At 39.1% G+C, this 20,120-nt stretch overlaps 1 protein-coding gene across 1 annotated transcript in view; it reads right to left on the bottom strand.

Annotated features, from left to right (window-relative positions):
• ITSN1 (intersectin 1 (SH3 domain protein)) overlaps window positions 1-20,120 on the bottom strand; it is a 196,230-nt gene that overhangs the window by 127,856 nt on the left and 48,254 nt on the right. The window contains exons 6-8 of the mRNA XM_011999125.1: window positions 9,724-9,903; window positions 8,158-8,254; window positions 4,952-5,052 (exon numbers count right to left, since the gene is read on the bottom strand). Coding sequence (XP_011854515.1) covers window positions 4,952-5,052; window positions 8,158-8,254; window positions 9,724-9,903 — 378 coding nt within the window. The remainder of the gene's footprint in view (window positions 1-4,951; window positions 5,053-8,157; window positions 8,255-9,723; window positions 9,904-20,120) is intronic.

The following is a 20,120-nucleotide window of genomic DNA, read 5'->3' as shown; positions in this document are numbered from 1 at the left end:
TAGGAGGATCGCTTGAGCCCCAGAGGCAGAGGCTGCAGTGAGCCAAGATTACGCCACTGCACTCCATCCTGGGTAACAGAGTGAGACACTGTCTCAATTAAAAAAACCAAACAAATCACATTTTCTATGTTAGCCAAGAAAAACAAAAAACAAACAAAAAAAAGAATTCCTGGAATTTCAACTCTTCTCTCAAAATGAGCTCTCATTTCTTAAAATAATCATGAACATCTTCACTTCTGGTATGAAGGTGGCCGTAGACATCAGACAAAAGCACAGTAGGAGACTCTGTTTAAATAAACGAGGGTCAGCGAGGGAGAAATAAATATGTCTTCCTTTCCAGCACTGCCCCTCAAGGTGTGGTCCCAGGAAGACTGATGGACAGAGGAATGGAAGGCTGTGGCAATTCTGTTGCGAAGATTCTGGTATATATGCTTTTGCTTTTCGCTATTATTTCATTCTTCAAACGTCACCTCATCAAAACCCACAAAACTGGATGTGTTTTTGCATGGCCAGCAGTAGAGGTCAGGGAACCAAGGAGCTTAGGCTCTAGTCCTGGCTTAGTCTAGACTTTGCTGAGTGACTGGGAGAGGTAGTCTGGACCCTAGTTTGCTCATTTCAGATAAACCGGTCTATGATCCACTGGGGCAGTGAGCTTAGCATCACATTAGCACATGAAAGGTGCTCTAATGGCAGGTAACATTACTGACAATAGTTCAACTTTTATTTACATATAAAATCATGACAGAAAAGCACACATATGGATACATGTGGATATATACACGTGCACATGTACACAGCTGAATCGATTTTCCAAAATGAAAATACTCAAACACTATGGAGGTCATGAAAGAGAGTATAATCATACCCCAGATGCCCCTCTTTGTCTCTCTTTTAGTATCACCTACCAGCAAGGTAGCCTAACTTCATTGTGTCATTATATCCCAATTTACTGTTCATTCTACTGTTTTCTTTTCTTTTTTTGAGATGGAGTCTGACTCTGTCACCCAGGCTGGAGTGCAGTGGTGCCATCTTGGCTCCCTGCAACCTCCACTACCTGGGTTCAAGTGATTCTCCTGCCCTCAGCCTCCTGAGTAGCTGGGACTACAGGCATGCGCCACCACGCCTGGCTAATTTTGTATTTTTTTTTTTTAATAGAGATGGGGTTTCCCCATGTTGGCCAAGCTGGTCTCAAACTCCTGACCTCAAGTGATCCGCCCGCCTTGGCCTCCCAAAGTGCTGGGATTCCAGGTATGAGCCACTGTGCCCGGCCTGTCCATTCTATTGCTGATAGGCATTCAGGTAGTTTTCAATTAGGGCTACTATTAATTGTGAGCATTCTAACTTTTGCTGAATATATGAACACATTCCTGCTGGGAATGTGTGGGTACATGAGCATGTGTGTGTTTTGGGAGCATCTAAGAATAAAAAATCTACTGAATTCATGTGAAGATTCTAAAGGACTGTGGTACAATGGAATAAGCAAAGTTCAGGCATCACTTTCTTTAGTCTGTAACACTACACCTAGAATGTTGGTAACAAAGTGGAATTAACAAAACTTTAGTGGATGATTTAATTTACACTTGCAAAAATAGCCCTTACTCTGGAACGATATAAAAGGAAGTTAAATATTTTATCTATTACACATAAAAAGCCTAACAATAAATGTGAAGAACTAGCTCTAAACCTGGATATCAGGAGACTTGGATTCTAGTCCTGACTCCCTAATGGCATGTGGCATTAACAAAACTACTTTAACTCTAAAATGAAGTTTTTCCATCTGTGAAATGAGGAAAATAATCTATAACAGAGATTGGTAAAGTATAGCCCTTAAGCCAGCTCTGGCCCACAGCCTGTTTTCGTAAGCAAAGTTTTATTAAAACAGCCATATCCACTGATTTAAGCATGACATGTGGCTGCTGTCATGCTACAATGCCAAAGTTACGTAGTTGCAGCAGAGAACATATGACCTATGAGCCTAATATTGTGCTATTCTTTACAGAAAATGTTTGCTGATCCCCACACTAGAAGATCACAATTATCTCTTGTAATTCTACTATTTGTCTATATATGTCCTAAATTGATGTTGCAGAACATTAGAAATAGACCAGCAACAGCTAAGATAGCATCTTAGCACATTTGGACAACACACAGTTGAGCTTTGAGCGCACAGAACTCTTCTGTTGAAACCTAGGTACATAAAGGGATATCAGTTTTGGAGTACTGGCTTATAAGGAAACACTGGAATAAAACCAGAAATCCCAAGCACACAAACCCCACTTCTGGCACCCATGTTTGGGCAGGGAAGTATGGCTAGAAAGGAGAGAGCAACTACATGAAACGAGCTTTATTTGAAATAATGACTAAGACTTTAGCTTTTCTAATTAACAGATGAATTACCAAATAGCATATTCATTGTTTCAGAATGCAAGAATAAAATACCTCTTTGAGAAGAGGGGCTAGCAGTAACAGGAATACCAAAGTTCTAGAGCTTCTCACATAACCTTAATTAAAGAATGATCCCTCTCTATAAGGCTGTCTCTTTTAAGGGCATGCAACAGTATACACATCAAGCCGTGAAGGAAGAACATGGTGTACAACAGGACGTATCGGCAAAATCAACCCAGGTAATCAGTGGGGTAAACAGTGCCACTGCTAAAGTCAGGCACTGTGGCTCACGCCTATAATCCGACCACTTTGGGAGGCAGAGGTAGGCAGATCGCTTAAGCTCAGGAGTTTGAGACCAGCCTGGGGAACATGGCAAAACCCAGTTTCTACAAAAAGTACAAAAAATTAGCTGGGTATGGTGGCGCATGCCTGAAGTCCCAGCTACTGGGGGGCTGAGGTGGGAGGATCCCCTGAGCCTGAGAAATCAAGGCAGCAGTGAACTGTGATCACGTCACTGTACTCCAGCCTGGGTGCCTATAATCCCAGCACTTCGGGAGGACAAGGTGGTAGGACTGCTTGAGGTCAGGAGTTCAAAATCAGCCTGGACAACAAAGCAAGATCCCACCTCTAAAGAAAAATTTTAAACAAATTCAATTTCTATTGTTTATTCCCATTTTAAAATTTACTGTAATAAATTATTCTACTTGACATGACTATACAAAGGTCTGGTTCAAAAGTAAAATTCCCACCTTAAATTCTTGCTGGATCAAAGTAGCAATAAGTATGCAGATAAACAATATCAAAATCTGCCTTCTTTCCAGTATATTTCAAATTTTACTTTCTGCCTCAGATATTTAAAAGTTCTAAATGTTCAAGTGCCTGGGTCATTATATTTGGAATGTAGATACTGCATTTCATTCATAAAACACAAATCCTACCAAGAAAGAGAGAATTTCTCAATCAATGTCTCAATTGAATACTATTTTAATCAACTCAAAGCAAACACCAACAACGTTTTCAAGAAATATTTTTGGATTAATTGGCAATGTAGTTCTGGGTTTGTATGGAGCACTGGTGTCAAACAACCATGTAAAACAGTACTTAAAAATATGCTATTAAATATACCTTCAGTGGGCTGGGTGCGGTGGCTCATGCCCATAATCCCAGCCTAGCTTATGCAGGCTCTGCTTTTTTTTTTTTTTTGAGTTGGAGCTTCACTCTTGTTGCCCAGTCCGGAGTGTAATGGTGAGATCTCAGCCCACTGCAATCTCCACTTCCTGGGTTCAAGTGTCTCCTGCCTCAGCTTCCCAAGTAGCTGGGATTACAGACATGTACCACCACTTTGGGGGGCTGAGGTAGGTAGATCACCTGAGGTCAGAAGTTTGAGACCTGCCTGAGCAACATGGTGAAACCGTGTTTCTACTAAAAATATAAAATTAGCCGGGCTAATTTTAAATTATTAAATTATATATACAACTTGAAACAGCCACTCGGTCTATTGTGTTTATCCATGATTCTGGAAAAATAATTATTTTGAGGGAAATGTTTATGATCTTAAAAATGGGAAATACCCATGGCCAAAAAAAAAAAAAAAAAAAGAGTGATAATAAAATAAATAAAATATGAAAGTTAGATATGATTATCTAGAGAAGTTCTTAGTTTACTATCATTGAAGAACTTTACCAGGCTGTTCCTTATGGATAAGGAGGGAGTGCAAGGGCGCAATTTTGGGTCACCGCAACCTCCGCCTCCCGGGTTGAAGCAAGTCTCCTGCCTCAGTAGCTGGGATTAGAGGTGCCCACCACTACGCCCAGCTAATTTTTGTATTTTTAGTAGAGACCATGTTGGCCAGGCTGGTCTCGAACTCCTGACCTCAGGTGATCCACCTGCCTCGGCCTCCCAAAGTGCTCAGACTGGGATTACAGGCATGAGCCACAGCGCCCAGCCTTCTTTACAACTTTCTAACAAGTATTTAACCCTTCATGAGAAAAATTTTGAACGGTATGTTAAAATTCCTGTCTATCCTTCTGATGTAGATAACAGAATCATTCTTCTTTTAAAAAAATCCTTTGAGATCACCTAAGTTAACTCTGGCCTTTTATATTACTAGACAAAGAAATATCCAAAGTGGTGAGCCCTATCTGGGCAGTGACAGAGCCATGTTCCCAACTCCCTGCTTTCACCCTGCCTGCTGCCTCCAACTCTAACCTAGTGAACAGACAGCTTCAAGTTCATCAAGTTCAAAGCTGGACTTCAGAAGCTGAAGCTAGTTTTTGTTCAAAGAAGTGTTTCTTTGCTAGTGCCTTGATTTGCATATCAGTGGTTTGCAGTGTACAGGAGTATCCCTGGTCTATGTTCCATTTTACCACGAAGCAATGGGGCATGAAAGAATGATATAACTACATAAAGAGTTATCAGTGGATAAGAACACGAGATAACAGAGACAATGAAAACATGGCTAAGAAATAAGCACATAGACATTTGGAAAATATCCATGACCCAATATCTAGAAACAGTTTGCGTTGAAAACAAAGATCATATTTCACTAATTTTTATTTGTAAATACCTGTTAAGTGTCCACTCATAGTTTTGTCATGACTATTGAATAATTGCCTGTATTTCAGTCTTGATGACTGAGGAACAGCCCATTCTGCCACTGGTGGGACACTGTGGGGAAAAGAAAAACGAAAGAGGATTATCCATAAGGAACAGCCTGGTAAAGTTCCTCAATGACAGTAAACTAGGAACTTCTCTAGATAATCATATCTAACTTTCATATTTTATTCATTTTATTATCACTATTTTTTTTTTTTGCCATGGGTATTTCCAATTTTTAAGATCATAAACATTTCCCTCAAAATGCTTATTTTTCCAGAATCATGGATAAACACAATACACTGAGTGGCTGTTTCAAGTTCTATATATAATTTAATAATTTAAAGGTTCTATAAAAGTATGAAAAACCTTTTGTAACTGAGGTAATACAGTAATATCCAGGCTATTCTAATTTCGAAAACACTTCGTTTTTGGTTAAAAAGCAATGCTAAAAGCAAACCAGTAACTGCCTTTAAAGGTACTAATTCTCCAAAAATGTTTTAACTTTCTATACACGAATACACAGGACCCATTTCTTAACGAAGTGAAATTACTCCATTCTGTAAGTTTAAATCCAGACCCAATGGACAGTTTCCCATAGAGAGACAGAACAGAACATTTCCAGGGTCATGACACATAAGCAGAGTGGGAATGGAGACAGCTTCACTTCCTTGACTACAATCCAATACTGATCTCTCCTTGACAACGTGCCACAATCCTGACCTGGCCCAAGGACACACCTGCCAGTAGTTCGGCTGGGTCTATACTTCTTTAGTGATTAGTTCCTCAGATGCCACTGTCCACACAAATATCACACTGGTACCAATGGCCTGTTAAGCTTCGACATCTAAATCAAACCCAGTGGCTGAGCTCAGACAGTAAAAATGGCATTCCCCTTCCAGGACAGATTATAACTAATGCTCTGTTTGCAATTTCATTTCAACAAAGAAATCTATTTCAAATATGTAAAAGCAAAATCTTACTGAAATACTGAACTTTTTAATCATCATTTCCATGTGTCACCTATGCACTTATACCTATTATACACAGTTCAAGTATAGGAAATAGCTCCCAAACACTGGAGAAGTACTTATATGAATTCATCTTTTTCAATTTTTATGAATTTCTTAATAAAAAACACTTACCACGATCTACTCTGCTCTAGGTACTTCAGCATCAACTTTCTCATGTTAAACTAACTAGTATTTTGCTGATTCCAACTCCTGCCTATTTGTCAAGAAGCTAACTATCTAGTTCCTACATGCCAGGAATGCTGGGTGTTACACACAGAAGTTGTCCCAGATTACACTTATCACATCAGAGTTTTCTGCCAAATTCCTGAGAATTTAAATAGACTAAAAACTCATTAAGATGTACCCAAAAGTTCAATACTGCATTGCAAAAATTGGCTAGAAATTTAAGTTATTAACAAGGTGACAATTAACATTTAAAAAAAGTTGTTTTAATAGCACTAATGTTTGCTAATACTGATAGTTTATTCATTCTAATGTCACAAATCAATAAGGCAGGTTTCAAAATCGTTTCTGCAAAGTCATAATAAACTCAAAACTTCAGCATGGTAAAGGATAATTTTTTTTTTTTTTTTTTTAAAGAAAGAATCTGGCCGTGTCGCCCAGGCTGGAGTGCAATGCTGCGATCTCGGCTCACTGTAACCTCCACCTCCTGGGTTCAAGCAATTCTCCTGCCTCAGCCTCCCAAGTAGCTGGGATTACAGGCGTCCGCCACCACGCCCAGCTAATTTTTGTATTTTTAGTAGAGATGGGGTTTCACCATGTTGGCCAGGCTGGTTTCAAACTCCTGACCTCATGATCTGCCCACTTCGGCCTCCCAAAGTGCTGGGATTACACCTGTATCCTACAATTAAATGAAGTTTTTTAGAGAAAACTTGCATAGTTAAGAACACACGCCTTAAAATCAGACATAACTCAGTTTGACTCAGCTCTGTCACTTCTGAGTTATGTTCTGTTGAGCGAGTTATATAATGTCTCTGAGCTTGTCCCTCATCTATAACGGAGAGTAACAGAATCATCTCATGGGGAAGAATGAGTTAATGTATATAAAGCTTTTGGCACAGTGCTTTTCAGTTTATGGATTTTCTTTAAATCATTTTTAAAAGTAATGAAGGCATCACTGAATTATATTCAACATGCTTTTCTCTTGAAAGTGGGAAAATGACTTGATTCACTTAACAATTTCCAGTGAGGATGACACAAGACAGGATAACTTCCAAAAGCTTTTTTTTTTAAGGCAGGGTTAGGGTCTTGCTCCACCATCACCCAGGCAAGAGTGCAGTGGCACTATCACAGCTTACTGCAGCGTCAATCTTCCTGGCTCCAGCCATCCTCCCATCTAATTTTAAAATGTTTGTATTAACAAGGTCTCCCCATGCTGCCCAAGCTGGTCTCAAACTCATGGGCTCAAGCAATCCTCCTGCCTCAGCCTCTCAGAGTGCTGGGATTACAGGCGTGAGCCATCGCACCCGGCCCAAGTTTTGAGATGGCTTAAAAGAGACTTAATTTCTCATCTTAGTGCAGCAGTATGCAAGGGTAAAACATAGGAGTAAAATAAAATAAAAATATGAAAGGTAATAATTGAAACCAAGGTTGACCAAAACATAAGCAATAATTGAGCCATACATTTGATTAATGTGAATTGTCCACAATCTGGATAATTTATTTCATAATAAATGGTCTTTAATTGGATGTTACTAACTACCCATACGAACTCTGTAAGATTATCTGAGATAGAATTAAAAATAAGGCCAACTATAACTCCAATCTTCATATAAAAATTTTATACATAAATTGGTAAATCATAAACACACAAAATAGTCCATGTGCTTTTTTCCCTTATACCCAGAATTTTATCTTACTGTTTTTAAACATTTTTTTACTATCCATTTATCCTCTTTAAAAAAAAAAAAATACACAAAGCCTTTAAGGAAATGTTACGTCCTTGATTTCTGTCATCTCCACAACAAATTACTGAGAAAAACTAGTGACACCATCCAGAAATTAAGAAAATTATTATTAGCACTCTACAAAAGCCTGCAAAAAAAGACAACAAGAAGAATACAGATGATTCATGGTCAAATTTATACTTTAATCAGGTAACGGCTTTAACCACACTTCCCATTTAAAAACAAGAAAAACTTACCTGGCCACGTCAAATGACTGTGCCTTTTGTAATTTAGTGTTTAGTTGTGACCCTGGACCAGATCTACTAAAGGAAGAACTCTTTGGCAATGTGGCGGCTGTAAAAATAAATGTAGAATAATTTTAATTCTACAAAGATAAGAAACTTGCCCCAACTTACAAAAATTAAAATGCACAGTCAACAAAATCTGAGGCAGAAATAATTTCCCCTTTCTTGCCAGCCTAGACCAAAAAGAGCTTTTCCTTCCTCACTCTCTGTTCTCCTGCCAAAAAGGTTTCTAGATTTACTTGTTCTACTGAAAATCACCTTACTATGTAGTAATACTGATTTCCATAAAATTTTACTCTTCATTAAACATTTAGTGTCACCTTTTATAGGACCTATTCCAATAGTTAAAGAGGTAACAGCTTAAATATATAAAATGGTATTTTCTTCCCTGCACTGAAGGAGCTGAAGTATTAGTTCCAGATGTAAGAGCCAAGAAGCCACAAACTGTAGTCTTGGCCCGATAACATGTGATGCTAGGGAAGGTCAGCTTTTGTGTCTGATTATCACTGGGGTTGGTTAGTTGTGTGTCAGAAAAAAAAACCACTCTGCGTCTCAGCCACATTCCCTCACCCTTGCCTGATGGCAAATGATTGGCAACTTCTGCCATTAGCCACAAAAGAATAGAAGACTCAGAGTGTGTGGATTTGCTTATACTCCTGGAAAAACAACTGCACACACTTTCTGGGCTACCATCACGTCCACAGTCATGGTCATACATGCAAGATGAACTACATGTGACAAGAAAAAAATCTAAAAAAAGGAGGTATATTTAGCTTATTTGGCCATAACCTAAAGACATATCCTGACATATATAACAAATTCAGGGGGCCACAGGCACAGAAACGTTTCAAGTATGATGCTAAAACCCATGTCGTCAATACTGAATTTACTTAGATGTAGTAAAAGTACTTTAAAAATAATACTTTCCATATTGATATGAATTCATTAAGATGTTAGACCAAGGCTATCTACATCTATAGTTTTATACTTTAACTAAAGACTTAATAAAGTCTCAAAGTGGAATTAATTAAACCAGAAACTTTGAAATCCTTTCCTTCAATTAAGCAGGCATGTAATACCATGAAATAGTATAAACTGTTCTTTTTTATTCTTTACCACCATCCCCAACATAATTCTATTCCTAGGGGATTGGCTTGCTTATTAGCAATTCATAGTAGCTAAAGAAAAGTAGTAACTGATATATAAAAATAGAAAATGTTCAAATACAGATCAACTTCGATTGCTCTTCTCAGCCCTTGAAAGAAAATTACATTTGTGGCTTTCACTACTAAGCTCACCTTTGCCCACAGTGGCACGCAGAAATCTGTAATTCTCTTTCACTCTCCACACTAGCATATTCCATTTAATACAGTGGAAAAAAACGTGAAATTAAGTGAAAAAAATAAAGATATTTTCCTCTGGACTAAAACATCATTTAAATATAATTAGAGATTTTAATAATGAACAGCAAAACACCAGTAGCGAAAATTCAGCCTATGGTTTCAGCAAGTCACATACCAGGATGAGCAAATGCAGGCAGAGGTTGTATAACAGGGGGAGCCCCATTAGCCAGGGGGGGCACAGCTGCTGTGGGAACAGAAGATACTAGGGGTGGAGACATTCCAACAACTGGAATGGATCCCATTGGCACTGGAGCAACAGCTGTAAGCGGTGGCATGCTGGCGATACCTCCCATACCTATGAAGAAAAAAAAGCCCAGCACAGTTCACATCCAATCACATTTCAACAGTGAATAATAATTAACCCAGTACTGCTTAAAGAAAATCGCTTTCCAGCTGTAATACATTCTAATTAAAATAGGGCTTCAAGTTAATCATTTTAAAGAGTAACAAAAATTATGTCAAGGATCACATCAAAAGGACTCAAGACTCAACCTGAAGACAGATCAAACAAGATGAGAATCAAAAAGTATAATAACTGCAGTGGACTTAAAGGCTCAAATATAATTAAATCCATGAGTTCAAAATTATATTTAAAAATAAAAAAAATCCTAACTGGTCAAAAAAGGAGGACGCTAAGGCAATCAATTTACTACTTTGAAAACTAGCAAATAAAAGGTAGAAAAATCAAACTGCAATCTACCTTTCCTATGTTTATTATACCTCAGCGAAACCAGATATTTGATGGGGAAAGTATCTTTATTTATTTACTTGAGATGGAGTCTCACTCTGTCACCTAGGCTGGAGTGCAGTGGCGTGATCTTGGCTCACTGCAACCTCCACTTCCTGAGCTCAAGTGATTCTCCTGCTTCAGTCTCCCAAATAGCTGGATTACAGGTGCCCACCATCACGCCCGGCTATTTTTATATTTTTAGTAGAGATGGGGTTTCACCATGTTGGCCAGGATGGTCTCAAACTCCTGACCTCAGGTGATCCACCCTCCTTGGCCTCCCAAAGTGCCGGGATTACAGGCATGAGCCACTGCGCCTGGCCCCGGAAGCATCTTTATATAAAAATATTCTAACCAATAAAGAAGAAATGATAAAACAAAAATAAATGTTTCCAGCTGGGCACAGTGGCTTATACCTGTAACCTCACTACTTTGGAAGGCCAAGGCAGGAGGATCTCTTGAGGGCAGGAGTCCAAAACCAGACTGGGCAATACAGCAAAATTCCATCTCTACAAAAAATTTTAAAAATTAGCCAGGCATGGTGGTACCCGCCTGTAGTCCTAGCTATATGGAAGGCTGAGTTGGGAGGATCACTTATGCCGAAGAGGCTGAGGCTAGAGTGAGCCACAATCACACCACAGTACTCCAGCCTGGGCAATACAGTGAGATCCTTGTCTTAAAAAAAAAAAAAAAAAAAGTAAAAAGCTTCCCTTCTTTTGTATTTCTCTGTCCTAACTTTAATACCTTCTCTCATGTTGAGGAAATAAATTTTAGTGTTTAAATGCCCCCTATTGATTTTTAAAAAATATTTTTGTTTGTTTGAGACAAGATCTCACTCTGTTGCCCAGGCTAGAGTGAAATGGCATGATCATAGCTCACTGTAGCCTTCACCTTCTGGGCTCAAGTGATTGTCCCAGCTCAGCCTCCCAACTTGCTGGAACTACAGGTGTGCATCCCTACACCCAGTTTCACACATTTTTTTTTTTTTTTTTGGTGGGGGGTGGTAGAGATGAGGTCTTACTACATTGCCTGAGCTGGTCTTGAACTTCTGGGCTCAAGTGATCATCTTGCCTCAGCCTCTCAAAGTGCTGAAATTACCAGCGTGAGTCACCATGTCTGACCTTTACTATTTTTTAAAAGTAAATTTTCTTTTCAACCTGAGAAAGCTAACTGAAAAGAGTATTATTACATAATAATAGTAATTAAAACATTAATTTTCTTTTTTTTCTTTTAGTATTAGAGATAAGGTCTCACTCTTACCCAGGCTGAGGAACAGTCATGTGATCACAGCTCACTGTAACCTTAAACTCCTGGGCACAAGGGATTCTTTTGCCTCAGCTTCCCAAGTAGCTGGGACTACAGACACGCACCACCAAATGCAGCTCATTTTTTATTTTTTGTAGAAACAGGGTCATGCTATGATACTCAGTCTGGTCTCAAACTCCTGGCCTCAAGCCTCTCACAGTGCTAAGATTACAGGGGTGGGCCACTGTATCCATCCAAAAGTAATTTTCTATGTGCTTGTTGTAGGGATTAAAATCTCCAAATTAATTTATCATACTCAACTTCTAATGGCAGAATATAGAAACTTTACACAAATATAGCTCAATTCCCTTTCTCTTCTTCTGTGCTATTACTGTCACATACATTATAATCTTGTATGTTATAAGCCCAATAATAGTTATAATTATTACTTTATACAATCTTACATCTTTTAAACTTGAGAGAAAAGAAGAAAAATAGATTTATATGGTCTTTTAAATTAACCTACATATTTATCATTTCTGATGCTCTTCATTTCTTTCCATATATTACAGTTACCACCTTTTGTCATTTCATTTCATCCTGAAAGTCTTCCTTCAGTATTCCTTCTAAGGTGGGTCTACTAGTAATGAATTCTATCAGTTTTTGTTTATTTGAAAAGGTCATTATTTCACCTACATTTTTAAATGATAGTTTTGCTGAATATAGAATTTTGGGTTGAATTTTTTCTTGCAGCATTTTGAAAATTCCACTGCCTTCTAACCTCCATTGTTTTCAATTACAAGTCTGCTGTTATTTGTATCTATGCTCCCCTATCCATGATGAGTTTCTCTTACTGCTTTCAAGGTTTTACCTCTGTGTTTGGCTTTTGTAGTTTAACTATGATGTGTCTGGGTGTAGATCTCTTTGTATTTACCTTACTTGAGTTGTGCTGAACTTTTGATTGTGTAGACTATTGCTTTTCACCAAATGTGGCAAGTGTTTGGCTTTTATTCTTCAAATATTTTTTCTGTACCTTTCTGTCATGATCCTCCTTCTAAGACTCCCATGACACACATATTGGTAAACCTGGTCTTGTTCCATAAGCCTCTGAAACTTTGTTATTTTTTTTTTCAATCTTTTTGTTCCATATTCTTCAGACTGAATAATTTCTATTGATTAATCTTCAACTTCGCTGACTCTGTCTTTTGCTATATTGAATCTGCTATTGAGATCCTGTGGTAAATTTTTCATTTTAGTTGCTGAACTTTTCAGGTTTTGTTTTTGTTTTGAGACAAGGCCTCACTCTGTTGCCCAGGCTGGAGCACAGTGGCGTGATCTTGGCTCACTGCAGCCTCCTGGGTTCAAATGATTCTCCTGCCTCAGGCTCCCGAGTAGCTGGGATTACACGCATCTGCCACCACACCCAGCTAATTTTTGCCTTTTTAGTAGAGACGGGGTTTTGTCATGTTGGCCAGGCTGGCCTCCAACTTCTAACCTCAGGTGATCCGTCACCTCAGCCTCCCAAAGAACTGGGATTACAGCCGTGAGCCACGGCACCCAGCCTTAGTTTTTCCTATTTTGTGATGGAGTTTCACTCTTGTTGCCCAGGCTGGAGTATAATAGAGTATAATGGCACAATCTCGTCTCACTGTAACCTCTGCCTCCTGGCTTCAAAGGGGAGCCACCACGTCCAGCTAATTTTTTGTATTTTCAGCAGAGACAGGGTTTCATCATGTTGGCCAGGCGGGTCTCAAACTCTACCTCACGTGATCCACCAGCCTCGGCCTCCCAAAGTGCTGGGATTACAGGTGCGAGCCACTGTGGCGGGCTGGTTATTGAACTTTTCACGTCAGTTTGTCATACTTCTCTAGAATTTCAATTTTCCTCTTTTTTGTAATTTCTATTGTTTTTTGGAGAGTGTCTGTTTGTTGATTTATTTCCATGCTTTTCTTTAGTTCTTCAGTTCTTTGAGCGTAATTGCTGCTTTGAAGCCTTTGTCTGCTAAATGAATCCAACAGCTGGATCAGAGACAGTTCCTACTGACTGCTTCTTTTCTTGAGGGTGAGACAATACTTTCCTGTTATTTTTTTAATGTCTCAAATTTACGTGAAAATGGACATTCAGATAATACTACTCTGGCTCTGATTTTCCCCCTGAAGGTTGTTGTTTCTATCTTTATTTAGTAACTGGCACAGGCTAATTCAGAAAAATCTATCTTCCCGTGTTGTGCAGCCCCTGATGGATCTGCTCAGTGGGTTTTTTAAAAAATTCGTTTTTATCTTGAAGCCCGGCTTTTTAGGGATTGCACCTGCATCTTTCTAGCACATTAGTCAGCCAATGACAGGACGGAAGTTTTGCTCAAACACCTCAAGTCAGTAAGGCTTCCTTTCTCTGCCAATCTGTCAGCTCAAAAATGCATTCAAAGTTCAGACCATTTTAAAGTCTTCCCCAACTTTAACATTTTGCAGGGCCTTTCTGCATATTCTCTATATGTGCATGCAGTTTGAGGGCTAGTCAGGAGTTTGCAGCTGACTCGGGCCTGCCCTGGTCTCCACGGCACATGTGCATAGCCTCAGTCAAGAATATACTTGCCCTGGCCATGACCACAAGTTCAGGCTAATAGCGTGGCTGGTCATACCTGCTCTTCTGTGGCCAAAATTGCCATTTCCACTGACAAAGCTGCTGGGCACAGGCATGACTTCCCACTCCCAAAGCAAGTAAACCCCCTTCAATGACAGTAGTTGAGACTGCTGGTATTTACAAACTGCCCCTCCACGTTACCAAGTTGCAGTGTTGGGGATAGGAAATGCCCAGGAAAGAATGCCACAGACTTCTGCTTCATATCTCAAGCTCAGCAGCTTTTCAGGCATAAATGATTCTCAGATGTTATATACTTTTGGTCAATTTCCGCAGCACTGAAATGGTTATTCTGTCAATTCTGTCCTGGAGGGAAGAATTTGCTGATCTCAACTCAGGCATGGTCGGAAATTTCACTGCAGAAATGTTTTTTAGGTTTCCTTTAATCTATAGGCCCCTCTCCATCCCAGTCTGGATTTTGCTGACTGCACTCTCATGGTGCAGTTCAATATTTCCCTCTATATTCTGTATTTCCTGCAAATAGGCACCTACATCCAAAGAATGGATCAGGCTGAGGATGGATCTCTTTGGCAAGACTACAGGAAGCACACAAAATGTAGCCATCTTTTTGTGATCTTGGCAGTCACTGATGCTTAATGTCTGTATTTATTCATTTATGGGGAGTTGAAAACAGTGATGTTCTAATCCTACCATGTCTTTGTCATTTATAAGCCGTAATACTTTTATAAAGAGGTGCTTCTAATGAGGATATACTAGTTGGCTATCCAGTCGTACAGCTCATATAGGAAAGGCATAATAAATGCCTCATTCTTCCCTTTACCTGTTTTCAAGGTAATGAACTGGTTTCTTAAGATCTTCTTAAGGTAAATTATTCTTGTTAAGTACATTATTAAATCATTATTGAGTCATAAATTTACAAATATTTACTGAGTTTTAATTCATGGCTCCTTATCATTCTTGGAATTAAAACTGTCTTCTCTTTGGTCAATGTGAGCCTCTTTGGGTTGGCTTCTGAGAATTTCTGGTATCTTCCTACTATTCTTTGATAGCTTCCTTGCTGACCAGTAATACAAGATGCATCCTTCAAGCTCTTCACATTTCATATCTAGACCTGGATTCAGCCATTTCTCCAAGAAACTCTGTTTTCTTTTGGTGAGAAATGATATTTCAAGTTCACAATCTGGACGTTAAGGATGCTCAGTGCTGCTGGGGTAGATAATTGTATCTAGTCTTTTCAGTGAACACAACCAGAAGAAAAATAGATGAATAGATAGATGAAGAGAATGGGGGCTGTGGCAAGAGACGCCTTCTGAGCTCATATTAATACTTTCGATTTGAAAATTCAAATCCAAGATTCTACAGCTTTTTATTTACATTTGATACTATACATTTGTGTCTCCTTTCTTCCACACCAAGAATACAGATTTTCAGACATAGAAAATGACAGAATTAGACTATTCCGTAATTACTCATTTGTTTTTACCACATATCTCAGACAACAGTTTCAGAATAACGATACTAATACTAATTTCTGAAAGCATTAAATTATTTTATTTTACATGCAGTCCTGCCCCGCTTAAAGTTATATTGTATCCAATTGTCAATGCATGGAATTACATGATACTCTTTGCTCCTCAGCCTTCCTTCAGACTTAGTTCTACAGCTAACTATATATTTAGTGCTCACCACCAGTCCTTATGCTGACCTAGCTCTAGCTATTTTGATTGTCTGAAGCACATTCTCTAATAGATTCCTTAAGAAAGGCTCATGTTAATAGACCCCGAGGCCTTATAAATTGGTAACATTTTGTCTGTTTTTTCTACTTGAAAGTCAGTTTTTCTGGACACAAAATCCTTGGCTTATTCTTTCCCTGAAAATTCTAAATATGTTACTCCATTTTCTTCTAGCAGAAAGCACTGCTGTCGAAAAATCTGAAGACAATCTAATTTTCCCCCTTGTAAGTCATATGCTTTCTTTTCCTACATGTCTAAATAATTTCTCCTTTAACTAGAATATATCTTAGTGTTGGACTTTTTAGATCGATATTCTTGGCCACATGATACTCTTTTAAATATAGTTTAGAATCTCTTATTTTAAGAAAATTGTCTTGAATTCATTTTTATCATTTGTTCTATTCCATTGGTTTAGTTTTCTTCCTCAGGGACTCCTGCTGCCCATACATTCAATCTTCTTTGTCTCAAATACGTGTTACTGTTTCTCAAATTCTTTTTATATCTTTTCCATTTTCTTTTATTTATTTAGGAGACCTAGTCTCACTCTATCCCCAAGGCTGGAGTGCAGTGGTGTGATCTCGGCTCACTGCAACCTCTGCCTCCCGGGTTCAAGTGATTCTCATGCCTCAGCCTCCCAAGTAGCTGGGATTAAAGGCATGTGCCACCATGCCCAGCTGATTTTTGTAATTTTAGTAGAGATGGGGTTTTGCCACGTTGGCCAGGCTGGCCAGGCTGGTCTTGAACTCCTGACCTCAGATGATCCGCCCATCTCAGCCTCCTAAAGAGCTGGGATTACAGGTGTGAGCCATTGCGCCTGGCCTCATTTCCTTTTAATTTAAATTTTTTTCCTCTTTGTAACTTCTATTTTTCTTCAGTTAGTATCCCCTGTGTTGCTTTGAGTTGCATCCTCATTTCTAGAATGAATTTTTCTTTTATTTCTCAGTCTTTCTGTCACCTTATTTCTGAGCCTTAAAAACACTGATTTACGTTCATCTTTCAAGTCTTGTATCATTTCCATATTCTCTTCAAACTTGTTTTGAAGTAGTGATTTACTGGTGTGCTTTCACTGTCCACAGGGGTGTTATTTCTCCCTTTATTCTCTTTTTTCTAATAATAACTTTGTGTTATTTGACCTTGCTTGATACTTTCTGCAGTGGATTTGACCTTGCTTGCTCATTTTTATGTGAGCCTTGCTTCCTGGGAATTCCAGTCTCCGTTCTCCTCCCCTACTTTTGTCTGGACCATCTCTTTCCTTTGTATCCATGTCCCTGTACTGCTCAATTTTGATTCTACTCCCAGTTGTTTTTCCTGAGTATGAAGCCCTGTCCCAAAAGGAAGGCTTGTTGGGCCAGTCTTTTGAGTTCCTAGGGGCTGGACTGCTCCAAATCTCTCAGATCCTTTGTACTCAGTACTGCAGACAGCATAACCCTTTCCCATTTCTATTGCTGCTCTCAGCCTGGTTGAACTTTCTTGCAAATACCTGTTAGCTCTTTTGGGGTTCTCCTGTCTCAAGTACACCAGGTACCCTAATTCTTCCCTCTTCCTCCTGCACTGTTACAAATGTACACAATTCTGTTCTGTTTGTATTTCTTTTTACTAAGAGTATGTATTGCTTGTGTAAGATTTTAAAAACAGGGCCAGGCACGGTGGCTCACGCCTGTAATCCCAGCACTTTGGGAGGCCAAGGCGGGTAGATCTTGAGATCAGGAGTTAGAGACCAGCCTGGCCAACATGGTGAAACCCCGTCTCTACTAAAAATACAAAAATTAGCCAGGCATGGTGGCACGTGCCTGTAATCCCAGCTACTGGGGAGGCTGAGGCAGGACAATCACTTGAACCTGGGAAGCGGAGGCTGCAGTGAGCCGAGAAGGTGCCCCTTTCCCCCGCCTGGGGGGAAAAAGAAAACCCCCCCCTAAAAAAAAAAAAAAAAAAAAAAAAAGATTTAAAAAATAGTGTTGTTGAGCACAGCAGTCATCACTGGGTAATAGAATTAATAGTAATTTTTACTTTTTAAGTCTTTTTGCATTGTTGACTCACAATTAGCATCTATTACTTATACAGTAAGAAAATCAGACTATTTCCCTTTTTTTTTTTTTTTTTTTTGACACAAAGTCTCGCTCTGTTGCCCAGGCTGGAGTGCAGTGGCACGATCTCGGCTCACTGCAAGCTCTGCCTTCCCGGTTCACACCATTCTCCTGCCTCAGCCTACTGGGTAGCTGGGACTACAGATGCCCGCCACCACGCCTGGCTGAATTTTTTTGTATTTTTAGTAGAGACGGGGTTTCACCATGTTGGCCAGGCTGGTCTTGAACTCCTGACCTCAGGTGATCCGCCTGCCTCGGCCCCCCATAGTGCTGGGATTACACGCATGAGCCACTGCGCCCGGCCTATTTTCATTTTTAAAAACAATGTTTATAGACACTGAAAATCCAACAAAGAGAAGAAACAAATTCTAACTTGGGCTTTACTGAGTAAAAGTTTATTAATTATAGTCATCTAGGTGACTGGTTTACAGTTCACATACATACCGTCAAGCACATTACCACACATCTCATTTAGAATCAGATTAACTTTACATATCCACACATAGCAATATGTATCAGGTTTACCTTGTCAGTTTTAGAATTCCAAAATTTTCTAAGATTATTTGATAACTATATTTTTAATGTGTTTTTCTTTTAAAAAATTTGGGTTTTTTCTTTTGATAACTATAATGAATTATACTCCAAATCCTGGTTTTTGCTTAAGAATATCAATCTACTCAAGCAACAACTAAAAACAGATGGAAACAAACTAAAAAGTTTTCATGAGCTATCATTCAGACTTTCAAAAGGCCTGACACAGCATACTGTGCAACCAGTTAACCTTCAAGACACATACCCCATCTGTGTCGCAGACCCCTAACCTAAAAGGATGCTAATCTCAAAAAGACACTGAGGAAAGGGACAAGTTTAAAAATACTGTTTAATCATCAGACTGGTAAAAGCATCTTTTAAGCTTCCAAATTCGTTAAAAATCTTCTCTTACAAAATAATTTTTCCTTTTTACAGAAATGGAAAAATTTACTAGCTACCTATCTATCTACTTACATTAAAAAAAAATAGAAATAGGATCTCACTATGTTGCCCAGGCTGGTCTTGAACTAGGAGCCTCAAGCAATCCTCCAGCCTTGGCCTCTCCAAGTGCTGTGATTACAGGAATGAGCCACCGTGCCTGGCCTACTGGGCTTTAAATAGCCACTGCAAAAAGACAACTGACTTTTAACAACTGACTACCTTTTCTGAATGAATGACTTTCTAAATAAATACAACTACCACAAGCCGTATTCTGGCTGCCATCACCTCTTACTGTGCTAAATCTTAATTCTTGAAATTCTCTCCCCTCTTCCAAGCCTCTAATCAGGATTTTGTCCCTATCACTCTACTGAAACTGTCTGTCAAAGTCACTCACAAGTTCATCATATCAAATCTAATCACCACTGTTCTGCCATATTCTTACTAGATCTCTCAAAAGCAGCTCAAACAATGGAGCCCTCCCTCCTTCTTGAAATACTTTTTCTTGGTAGCAGGACACCAATCTTCTGCCATTTCACTTTTGTCACTCTTGGTTTCTGGCTTCTTCTCTTTTGCCTGGCCTTTAAATGTCACATCACACCAAGGCTTGGGTCTACACCTTCTGCTCCTTATAGCTAAGCTTGCCCCTAAGACATGCTCTCCATATCCAAACTGCCCCAGAGCTGATCGATACTTCCTCTGAGGTCCAGTCAAATGTCATCAACCCTGTCTCCTTAACATCTCCTTAACATCAGAAATCTACTAGGACTCTCAGAATCACCAAAGCTCTTAATTTCTCCTTTAAAACCATTCCTCTTCCTGATATTCCCAACTCAGTATACAGTTATGCCATCCATCTAGTTATTCATGTGAAAAGCCTTAATTCTGCTTTTTCATTTCTTATTTCCAATCTACTGACAAGTCCTTTTTACTTTTTCTCCAAAATACAGGCTATAATGAATCTAATCTGTCCTCCACATTGATTATCACCACCAGATATAAATCATCATTGCCTCCTGCGTGTGGCAAAAGCCTCCTAACTGATCTCCAGGATTCCACTCTTGTCCCCTACATTTCAGCCTTCACATAACACAGGTAAGTCTATCAACCGCATCACTCTTCTGCTTAAACAATCTGTTGCTTGCTTGCTTTTCCT

Source organism: Mandrillus leucophaeus, unplaced genomic scaffold (genome assembly GCF_000951045.1).
Source record: "Mandrillus leucophaeus isolate KB7577 unplaced genomic scaffold, Mleu.le_1.0 Scaffold582, whole genome shotgun sequence".
Classification (NCBI taxonomy): Eukaryota; Metazoa; Chordata; class Mammalia; order Primates; family Cercopithecidae; genus Mandrillus; species Mandrillus leucophaeus.
This window is presented reverse-complemented; position numbering and strand designations above follow the sequence as displayed.